This window comes from Dipodomys merriami, unplaced genomic scaffold, assembly GCF_024711535.1.
Source record: "Dipodomys merriami isolate MVZ:Mamm:240054 unplaced genomic scaffold, mDipMer1.0.p SCAF_9, whole genome shotgun sequence".
Lineage (NCBI taxonomy): Eukaryota > Metazoa > Chordata > Mammalia > Rodentia > Heteromyidae > Dipodomys > Dipodomys merriami.
The window spans coordinates 51,747,152-51,758,915 of record NW_027206512.1 but is presented as its reverse complement, the minus strand read 5'-3'; the positions used below and the strand labels follow the sequence as shown (position 1 = coordinate 51,758,915).

The window sequence follows — 11,764 nt, the reverse complement described above, 5'->3', positions numbered from 1 at the left end:
CCTGAGACCACGCCCTAGGCTCCGCCCCGCCCAACCCGGCGCGGAGACCACGCCCTAAGCTCCACCCCGCCAGAGGCCCCACCCACCCAGCGCGGAGACCACGCCCCAACCTCCACCCCTTCCATAGCCACGCCCCAATCTTGCGCCGAGACCACGCCTCTGGCGTCGTTTTCTACCCTCACCCCGCCCCGAGGCCCGGAAGTGAAAGCCGCTCCGCCTCTTCCGAGAGGGTCACGGCCCATTCGGCGGGAGAAGGTCTCCGAGCGTGCTGGCTTCGCTTGGGTCACCTCCGCTCCCGGCCTGGCGCCATGTCGGCGTCCCGGAACCTGCGCACCGCGCTCATTTTCGGCGGCTTCGTCTCCCTGGTCGGCGCAGCCTTCTACCCCATCTATTTCCGGCCTCTAATTAGGGTGGAGGAATACCGTGAGTGACCTCTGACCCCGCGCGGTGGCCTGGCCCCAGTGACCCCATCCTCCCCTACCCCTGTCCCTGTCAGGTCACCGGGTGCGGTGGAGTCGAGCAGGCCTGGGTTCTAGTCCCGCAGCCTCTTGACCTTCAGTGCTCCTGTTGACCACAGCCATCTGTCCAGGAAGAGGCGCCTCCCGGAAGGCTCGGGGCCGTGGTGTGTACGAAGCAGGTCGACACGAAATGCAGGTTCACCCAACTGACACCGTGTGTCAGGTTAAGCACATGCTGGAGCATTTAATTTGCACGACGTCTTCCCATTTTACAGAGGCGAGAACTGAGGCCCGGAGACATTGTAGAGGTTGTTCAAGGTCGCACAGATAGTAAGTGGGAAGGCATTTATGCCCACCCAGGCCTGTATCTTCGAAACCTCCTCCAGACACCCAAGCAGAGTCTGATCGTGTAGGGAGAAGGCAGATGGATGTCCTGAGATGAAAGGTGTTTTTATTACACTTCATTTTCCACTCCCAAAGATATCTTTGAGCAGAAATATCTCAACCCTAAACTGTTAACCTGGGGTTTTTAGTTCTTCCTCTCCTTTTTCCTCCGATCGTTTTTCAGATTCTGCTGGTTTCCTTCATTTTAAGTTGGTTGCTCACATGACAATGGTGAATATCCTGGGAGTAATTTTCTTCCTTAATCATTCCAGTCCTATCATTCTAAAAGCCAAACTCTCCTTCCTTGAGACCTATACCTCAGGAAGGATTAGCACTTTGATACATCTGAAGCCATCTGTCAGAGACAAAATATTAGGCATTAGAGGCTCATTTTGTTCTCCAGGAAACCTGAATCATCTCGAAGATGGAAAAGGGCCAGCCCTGCCCCTGGAGGATATTAGCTGAGGCTGGAAGCTTGGTGATTTGAAGGCAAAAGCTCCATGTAAATGCTCTGCCCATCACAAAAACGCTGCTCACATTTGGTTTCTGGAGGGGGAGCCTTTTAAGGGCTTAGATTTCCTTGTAGCTTCTTTCCATTAGCCAAAACGGAGACGGCTCCTGCCTTCTGACTTCTAGCCTGGCTTCAGTGCACCCTGTGCGGGATAGAGTGGGATAATGTGGGCCTCTGCGAAAGTCCTGTGCAATCTGTTTCCATCATCATTTTTCCCTTCACTGAATCTCTGCCCCAGGCTATTTTATTATGGCTTCTAGAGTTGAACCTGGGACAAAGGGAATACTTTAGGTCCCATTAGCAAGATTTCTCTTATGGAGGCTAGATCAATGGTTCTTAACTGGGGTGTTTTTTTTCCCCCCTCCTTAATGGGCAAGTGGCCTTATTTGGAGACATTTTTTGTGTGTCACAAAGATGGAACTGAAGGCAAGGAATCCACAGGGTAGAATCTAGAATAAACATAATGTTTATGTAGGCACAGGATGGTCTCCATGATGATTTACCAGCCCCAGATGGGAGGGGGCCTTGGTTGAGAAGCCAGCTTGGGTTACATGGACAAGGTTAGGTGTGTGTTTCATGGGACATGTGTATGTGTCTGACAGGCTGTCTGAATTGCTTGAAATAGATAAGTAAATCAGCCCATTTGGGGCGAATATTTTATAAATGTAACTGCAATAGCTGCCATTTATCTATCTATCTATCTATCTATCTATCTATCTATCTATCTATCTATCTATCTATATTTTTTTGAGACAGAGTCTCACTATGTAACCTAGATTAGTCTCCAACTCAAAAGTCCCCTTGCCTTACTCTTCCAAGTCCTGGGTTATAGGCATAGCCACCATGCCTAGTTGAATGGCTGTTCTTTAAACTGGGAAGCTGTTGATGTTTACTCACTTTTCTGGTTCTATTTTGATTAATTTGGGAAACTTACCTGAGAGTCAGAGCTGATTCCTTAAACAAGTAAATAATACAGAACATCTACTTTTTAATTGAAAGATATCTGATACTTTTCTAAACACAACCAATATATTAAGCCATATGGTGTTCACAATAACTCTGTGTGTTATTATGCTGAATGATCTTCATCCCCATTATAAATGAACAATTAAATAAATTGGCAAGGACCCACAACTGAGGAGCCTGATCTGGGATTGGAACTATTGCCCTTAATCCCTAAATCATACTACCTCTGGAGGGCTGGGGGGGAGGGAGGGGAGGGTGGCTCAGCATCTTGCTAGATGAAAGACCTTAAAGCAATTACTTCACCTCTCTGAGCCCTTCCCTTTTCTCCATCCATAACTATGGAGTTTACTGGATAGAATTTACAAGGTAGGGGTGAATTAAATGAGCTAATGGTTGCATACCAGATTAGTACCATATAGTCTTATGTTAAGTGTTCCACACACAAAAGCATTTTTAAAAACAAAGTCCAAGGGCAGGGGTATAGGAGACTGAAGCAGGTGCACAGACCTCAGGCTTGCTGACCTGGTAGTGAACTGATCCCAGGTGCCTTGTTGGGTGTTTGAGATCAGGTTGGGGAACCTGCTGGGTGGTCAGAGCTGCAGTTTACTGCAGTGCATTTGACTGCCATTCATTTAGCTGCTGTTCTTGCTTTTGTTCAAAGCCAGGATGTTAGTGGTCATTCAGCCACTGGCAGTGTTAGGTACAACAGGATGGTCAGAACGGCTCTTTCCATTGTTCTCTGCCCAACCTGTTCTAGTCCACATGTCTCCCATGATGCTCTAATTGCTCCCAGGCCAGTCGGTACTGCCGCTGGTCACACTCAGTCACTGGTGGCTCATCTTTGCACACATTCTTCAGAGATATATTTTTCTTTCCTCTGTAGTTTCAATTTCTTTCTGGAATACATCTGTTAGAATTTCTTTGGGAAATGTTTGCTTGATAAGAAATGTGAGTCCCTCCAGGTCTTCGGCTGAGGAAAAGCCTGTTGTCCTGCCATTCGTTCTTCACATTTGATCATCTAGCTGGCTTGATTAAAATACTTTTGCAATGTGCTATGTCCCCTGAGTCCAGCCAGTGGAGGGTTATTGAAGTACTTGACAAGGACAGCAGTGATGGTGTGTACTGCGCAGGCGCTCACAGTGAGAAGGAGGACCCCAGGGGGGCAGATGCAGAGGCTGGATTTCTTTTGGCCTCAGGGAGCAGTCACTGGCCTGAACCACAGGTGGCTGTGGGTCTAAGAGAGTAATAAACTGAGGGGACTTGTGACTTGTGGCCCTGTGGATAGGGAGAGAGAAGAAAAGGAGGGTGGTCCCCAGGAAGCTTCCGGCTCCAGCAGCTGGAGGCCTCGGTGGTGCTGATCACCAATAAGAAACACTAGAAGACATCGGTGTAGGGGTGAGGACAAGCTTGAAGGTTAGGAATCTAGATGTGCACATCTAGATGTGGACTCACAGATCTGGAGTGCCAGGGCACATGGGCAGACCATCACTGGGTATGTTGGGCTGGGGCAGGAAGAGCCAAACTGGCCCAGTCCAGAGGCCAGTGAATGCCAGGGTGTGAAGGTCTCAGGAAAGGCCTGCAGGGGATGAGGGGACCCTCAGAAAAGATGGAAGAGGAGTGGCTACGGAGGTAGGCGCAAGGCCTCCAGAGAATATCCTGTCACAAGTCCTAGAAAGACTGGGTGGTGAAAGGGGTGTGGCCTAGAGGCGAAAGGAGGAGTGGTTGTTTGGAGACCATGGGAAAGATAGGTGAAATCACGTATAGGGTTTAGCAAAAAGAAGACAAAAATATTGATTATTTTGTTAATGTTTACAGTGATTTAAAATTGAGCAAAGAGATTGCAACCAAGTCAATAACCTACTAAACTGTGTTTTTAAAGTTATCTGTTGGTTGAAGAGAACAGGAAGGGAACATTTGCAGCAGGTCAAGGGCTCTGGGGAGGGGTGGAGAGAAAGGAGAGCCCAGACAGATGGTGCTGGAAAGAGGACAGCCCACGGAGGGGGCATAGCAGGCTCTGAGCTCAGGTACCCAGTAGAACCTCAGGAGGAGGCGGGGCACGTCTTCTGGGGAAGGAACCATCTGGATGTAGTTCAACATGGCTTTGAAGTTGGCAAGTCATAAGTACTGTCGGCGGTAGCTTACGTTCCCTGTGACCCAGGAAGGCAGGTCCTCTCTGAATAAGAAACAGCCTGAAGGAAGAGGGCCCCCCTCTGAAACATTGTGCCTAGGCATCTGCAGAGGCCCCGACGCCTTAGCCTCTGCCTTCCAGCTGCTCCTCTGTCTGCTGCCAGCCCTCCCTGCCGGCTGTCCTGTACACTTTTCTGCAGTGCACATCAGCCATAGCCAGAAGCCCAATGCCCTGTATGTATTTCTGCCCTGGACATCAGCCACAGTCAGAGGGTCAAGTCCACAGTTCTTGGAAGGGCAAGACTGAGAACTTAGTTTCTAGTAAAAACAAGATTTGGAGCCAGAGGCCTGGTGAGGAAGGATCCCAGGCCATGTGGGCCCCAAAGTAGGTCACTCTGGACCCTTCAGCTGGGCCAGGCTGGGTGTGGGGAGGATGGGGACAAGTAGATTCCAAGTCTGCTAGAATGAGCCTGCAGGCAGCAGAAACGAGGATGGATACTCAGTAAAGAGCCAAGGGGACCTTCCACAATGGCCACTGCAAAGTCTGCCTTAGGAGATGTCATGTCTGCATTCACTGTGCTCTACAGCTCTTTCCATCCATTAACTTTGCACGACTTTATAGGTTCTCTTGGATTACAAGGTCAGTTCTGTGGCAGTTGGCCTGTGGTCAGCTATGTAGAACCAAGGGCTTAGAACTATTTTGCTGTGATGCGACTTCCATCTTTTTGCACAACATGGTTTATGAGGTGGGCACATTTAGCGAAGGCAAGGTGGCATTAGAAATCTGACCTGTCTTTGTATCCTAGAACTACATGGTGATCCTGCATATATATGGTCGTTTAAGTGGTATGTGTCATGGGTCCTGTGATCAACTGGCAAAACAGAATCAGATCATATCTGTGACCTTGTTCATTTTTATTTGAGTTAGATGTGCAGAAGCAGGAGACCCATAGGACTTTGCCAGAAGAGGCTTGAGCTCATGCATTCCCCTTGTGTAAATGACTTGCCCAGTGTCACTTAGCACATGAAGTACTGGGTACACACTGGATCCTGACTCCCTTGCCAGTTTAACACCCTGTCCTAGTACCTTTCAGACAGTGAAGAATGTGTAAGAGGCAGCAAGGCGCAAGCATAACGCTGGTCGGCGAGCTGGCAGGAGATGCCTGTTCTGCCCAGTCACATTTCCCTGAAAGTGTGGTGTCTGCCCGGCGGAACGTGGCTATAAGATGCTACTGTTGTGGAGATAATGCCGCTTGTAAAGCCAATCTCCCTCTTACGCCGGGTCCTCCAGAGACCCTTCTTGTTCCTTTTGCCATACAACCAACGAAATGTGGAGACAGGCTGAGGCTGCCGGTTTTCTAACCGGCACCGAAAGCCCCCTGGATTCAACTAGATTAGTGGAGTGGGAGCAGCAGGGTCTGTCTGCTGTGCAGTGAGCCAGGGCTTCAGTAGCCATTGGCCCCTTCAGATACTCGTTTACTCGATCGAGGTTCGGTGTGGTGTGGTGTCTCTTCAGTCCCTGGTTCATACCTGCTGTTCTGACCATGTGGCTCCCACTAGCCAGCTATTCACACCTGCCATCATGGCCATTGATTCCCCTCCGCCAGCTGGCTCATCGCTGTTGTTACAGCTGTTTGGTCTCCTCAGCCAGCTGGCAACAGTTGCTCCTTACTCCCCCTCAGCTCCTGCTTCACACCTGCTGTGCTGTCCACTCGTGCTGCTGTGGCTCCACAGTCACTATTGTGACCACCGGGTCCCCCTCAGCTGTGGTTTATATTTGCTGTTACGGTCCCACTCTGTCACTGCTTCACACCTGCTGTCTGGGTCCCCTCTGCCAGCTGTTCACCTCCTACTGTTAGGGTCAGTGGTTCCCCTGAGCCTCTGGCTCACACCTGCCAGCGGTACACCTCGAGTTCTAGATTTCCTTGTGGCAGAGTTTGTGCCTGGGCCCTAACAGCAAAGTAGTAGGTTTCTCTCCAAATTTGTACTTTCTGTTTTCAGAAACCATAGATACCTTAAGAAATCATCATGGACCAGCTACAGTGTTGTTGCATTTTTTTTATACATATGTTTGCATTTGGCTATTTTTCCATATTAAGAAAAACTCCAAACTGATACCAGAGATCCAAGAGTAGTACCAGTTACCAATATTTTGCACATTTGCTGTCTTTCCTAATAGAGTCTTATGTACATGTGTGTCTTCATCTATACACACGTAATTATATGTGTGTATTGTAATCATTACTATTGTTTTGTAGAACCATTTAAGAGTAAACTGAAGACATTGTAAGCTTTCATCCCTAAACACATGAGCCTGTATGCTGGAGAAAAGGGCATTTCTTACCTCACCCCAGTCAGTGATCCAGTGCAGGAAGTTTAGAACTGATATATAATGCTGTTGTCTAATATACAGTCCTGACCTGCCTTCCCTGTTTGTCTCAATTACTTCAACTGTGAGTTGCTTTTATTTCAACTGTTCATTGGCAAGAGACGATGGAGGAGCTGGATTCCGGAGGAAGTCCTGAACATCAGCTTCTCTCCGCTTATTTATTTTAGCTTGCTTCCTGCTGGGGCTCCTCTAGAGCCACCCGCAAAAGGCCGTTGTCAGACTGCCGAGAAGCTGGTGCTCAGTGTACTGCATTTCTTTGTGTGGCTGTCAGTGTTAAATTCAGTAAAAAGTGGCACACTGAATTTATTTCCTAATGTGGACATTCAGTGTAAGGATGCATAGTCATTTCCACAAACTTAAAAATTAGTAGGTGGATTCTTTTCCTACCTTGGCCAAATCAGCACACCCTTATGTATAAACCTCTTTAATAATACACCTGCACCCTTTGACTAGAGGTAAGGATTCTCAATTAAAACTACAAATCAAAGCACTGCCTTAGCACCAGGGGGCAGAGTCGGGCTTGCTGAGACACTGGAGTAGGGAATTTTCTTAACTCACTGGCCCATGGCTGGGTTTTAATCATTTCACCCATTCTACGAACTTGCTCAGGACTGAAGTCAGTAATTAGCTTATTGGTTCACGTAGCCACATAGTGGGAACCCTGGCTTCCAGCATTGCTCTTTTCCCAAGAGCTTTATCTATTTGCCAGTTCTCTAGTGATAGTAGGGAGAAGATTGTCAACTTCATCAAGATGTGCTGGCTAAATCCCAGGTGACTGTTTCTTAGCATATTCTGTAGTCACAAATAATGTGTCTTTGTGCTGTCATGAATTTACATAAGACTGCCTTGGCCTTACTGTGTTTATTAAACATTAATGGATTAAAGAACCAGCGGATGTAGATAGGATGCTAATACCTGGTTATCACTTGGTAGGAACTGGTTTAAATTGCCTGTCCAGGTCAAACTACAGAGGTGATTGCATCAGAAACAGGATTAGAGGAGATTACAGTGTGTTTAAAACAAATCCCCCACCTCTCTCCAACTTCATTAGCAATTAGCAAGGAAGTGTTCAGACAGGGATTCCTTTCTCTTCACTCTTCCCTGCTGCCTCACAAGAGGTTAGAGCACAATTAAGCATTCTGCCTCACCTCCCGAAGCAGCTTTCAGTGGCGCTCAGTGTTCTGGCGACTTGGCACTGTCTTTGGCATAGAGGTACCTGCTTCCTAGAAAACACGTTTGCTCCACCTAGATGAATGATTTTCTTAAATCTGTATGTCCAACATGCTATGACTATCCATTATTTCCCCAAACTCATTGATCCCTCCTCTTTGTCAGTATCAGAGGATAAACCTTTTAGGTCTAGAATATTATAACTGTTTCTGTTCCTGGACTACTGATGGCAATGTGGCCTTCCACTAAGTGTTTTTGAGATATCCCTACTTGGGAGACTTACATGTTGGCAGTGTGGGCTACTCAGGTCTATGGGAACTTGGTTTAAGTCTTACGATGGGAGAACACTGTTTGTTTTAGAAGTCTAGCACCTTCAAGGCTCTGTACCAGCCTCTTGACTTGAGAGACATCTTGGCATGTCTAGGGCCCCAGAGGCTTGGTTGCTCTTTACTTGCCACTTTCAGCCATTGCCTATAATCAGCCTCATTGTGCTTTGTCTTCTTCCTGTCCTTAGAATTGGATATCAAGAGTCCCATAATCTCCATGGCCAGTGTTTTATTTGCCAAAGCAAAAATGAGCATTGATACAACTACCAGGCAGGTTATTTAGGAGTGACTTTCCATTGCATCTCTGGAAAAACATGTTGGGTGAATATCAGTGTGCAGAACCTAGTTCTGGTACCTTTGTGCCTGTGTAACTTTATGAGAATCCAGAGGCCAAAATAAAGAAAATGTGCTAGCATTAAATAAGAACTAAATGTGGACTTAAAGAAACACTGTCGGTCTGGTTAAAACAAAGCTCTGATTACAACATTTAATTACTATAATTTAGTAGTAAACATCCTTTGGCTCCAAGTATTTCTTCTAACAGGCTGCCATTTGTTTGTCAAGATACTTAAAATAATAAGTCTTTGTTGTCACAGGCCTTGGGTTTGTTCTAAAGCACTTAGAAAGCCCACAGTCATAAAATGCTCAATTTCTCTTGGCCCTGGCCTGGTGGACTTCTCCAAAGAGACTGGGTTAGCTGCTGTAGCTATAGCCCGCTTACTAATTGGCACAGCACCTGCAATCAATTAGGGAAGCTTCAATTACCCAAACCAAAGCCACCCACCCAAAGATTCATTTTCTGCTCTATTTCCTATCAAAAACATAGCATATTTAGCTCTGAGTCCAGTCCTTCAGTGGAGTGCGTTTTAAACATAGAAATGCCATCGTTTTCTTGTTAATTGTACTCGTTCCTTCATTTCAGCAGCCTTCCGCTCATAATATCCCGCCCACCACTTCTTCAGAATTGTTCTTTTTCTGTTGTTTTGTTGCCTTTCCAAAATGCTGAGATCACAGGAAAAAGATGTTAGCTGGAGCTTTTCTTTTGAAGTATAGCTTTTGTTTTTATTGAAAGTACTCAATCTTTTTGCATTATAAGCTCTGGCTTCCACAACCTAAAAGCTTTGAGTGATGGCATCTCTGAATTTAATAATTTTTATTAATCTCATGTCTCTTTTTGTCCTGTATCGTTGGCCCATGTAAATACAATTTTGTGCCTACCCCACCCTCCTCGCTCCATGATCACTTTCTTTCTAAAGAGTAATTATTCTATTGTGTTTCTTAGAGAAAGAGCAAGCAATAAATCGGGCTGGGATTGTTCAAGAAAACGTGCAGCCACCAGGTAAACTTTAAAAAAAAAATCAAAACAAGATGTAATCTACTCTTATGTGGTTTGTGTGTGTTTGCTTTTTACCTTTAAAACTTTTAACTTTTAACTTTGATTTTGCTCTTTATTTTGTAATCGTTGCTATTTTCTAGGTGCTATCCAAGATTTTGTTTCAATGTTTCACTGCAGAATACTTTTTGCAAGTTCCTCTTTTGCACTTGATAAGTGGGCACAAAATGGAACAAGTGTGTAATTAAATATGAAGTGTGAATAGCTGTTTTGCAGATTTATTTACCAAGCACCTATTTAAACACCACCCTCATGGGAAACTGGTATTTGCGTGTGAGGTGTTTTTTTTTTTTGGGGGGGGGGTGCCAGTACTGGGGCTTGAACTCAGGAACTGGGCATTGTCCCTGACCTTTTTTTTCCCCTTAAGCTTAGCTCTCTGCCACTTGAGCCCTGTTATGTACTATTTTAATTGATGTGGGTTTTGACTTTATACAAAAGCTCCAAAACCCCTTTATGGCTGAATAGGTCATTCCTTTAAGATGATTCAAGTTGGCTGAGACTGAGAGGTTTTCAGTTTATTAATCAAAACTCCTTAATCTGTAGCAGCATCTTATTTATTCCTTAATGAGGCCAGATACAGATCTTCTATTATGGGTCAGTTTCGGAGTCATTTCAAGGTCCTGCTTAGCCACCTTTGCTTTCTGGTCCCTTCATTCTAGGTCCCAGAAGGCCCCCTGACCCCCCTGTGTCTCTTGTCTAACCACATGGAAGCTGCACAACTCATTTTGGGTGTTGTTCTGTTTGTTTGGCTGCGACATTTAAAACGGAATTTTGTTTTATTTCCATGTCTTCCCATAGGGTTGAAAGTGTGGTCTGATCCATTTGGCAGGAAATGAGGAGACTATCACCACGTGCCGTTATAAAGTGGCCTTTGTCCTGCCTTCCACTCTGCATCGTCAAGCACACTGGGTCACTTGTGCAAGGGTGGTGGCTGGGAGGAGAACTCTGACAGCCCCTGCAAGCCGCTAGCAATGAGGCTAGGTACTTCTTCCTTTCCCAAATACCAAGTGACCCTGAAATGGATGACCACAGGAAGGTCTTGTGATTCAGTTGATTTTCCATAAATAGACTGTTCCGTGAGGCTGCTTATAGGAGGCTTAATGAAGGCCCATGTCTTCCTCGCCACCTTCTACAGAAGGGATTTCAGTAAAGCCCCCACAAGCTGAGCTGCCTCCTAGAGCTCTTTGGAAGCATTTCAGTTGCTAAAGCCCTTTGAGGACAAAGTACTCTGTGCTGCTTAAGAAGACAGTTTGTTTAAACTGCCTCTTGTGAAGATGGCTTCATGTTGGAAAGTAAGTGAATGGAAGCAGGTGGAACTGGACGGGGCACACAGTAGAAATCAGTGGTGTGTTCCCGGCAATGAATGTGCAGATTAAAATGATTCCTTTTACTCTGCAGTGCTGTGCTTTTTTTTTTCCTCCCTGAAATAAGTGTTCTGTCAGCTATAGTACCAAGAAGTATTATTTGCCTAGATTATATTTGGCCAGGTTATTTGTATAGTATTCATCTATTCTAAAGGTAAATAGTATAATATTTGTCTCAACAAATATTGAATCCCATTTCTCTACCTGGGAAATTAATATCACCATTGCTTTTCCTTTCCTTCACTCTTTGTATCCCCTTTCTAGGTCATTCGCTTCTATAGATCTCTCTTCATTCAATATCAGAGTGCCTTGCACATGGGCTAGACTCTCCTTAGATGAACAGTGTGGTGACATCATTTTATTACTGTGAACTTGATGTTTTCTTAATAGACAACTTGTCCAATTATGCAATTACTGTCAGAAATAAGATTGATATTTTCAAAATGAAAAATCATTTTTTCAAGGGTATTCACTAATATTTAATTGACTTACAGTTAACAGCCCAGTAGGGGAAGTTGCCTAATTCAGGGTACATTTGCCCACTGTTTTCTTCTGAGGAGCCACCAAGAGCTTATGTCACTTAAGCTTCTGCAGATGCTTAATTGGGTTTTCCTGGGACATAGGCAAGTGCCTGGTAATGTGCTTTGGAAGAGGTCCAGGCTAAAATGACTGGCTC

At 45.7% G+C, this 11,764-nt stretch overlaps 1 protein-coding gene across 1 annotated transcript; it reads left to right on the top strand.

Annotated features, from left to right (window-relative positions):
- The first annotated feature begins 210 nt into the window (after positions 1–210).
- Smim20 (small integral membrane protein 20) lies at positions 211–11,114 on the top strand. Its single transcript, XM_070012721.1, has 3 exons — positions 211–423; positions 9,614–9,670; positions 10,523–11,114. The coding sequence occupies exons 1-3, from the start codon at positions 309–311 to the stop codon at positions 10,558–10,560; spliced, it is 210 nt and encodes a 69-aa protein (XP_069868822.1). The 5' UTR covers positions 211–308; the 3' UTR covers positions 10,561–11,114.
- The last annotated feature ends 650 nt before the right edge of the window (positions 11,115–11,764 follow it).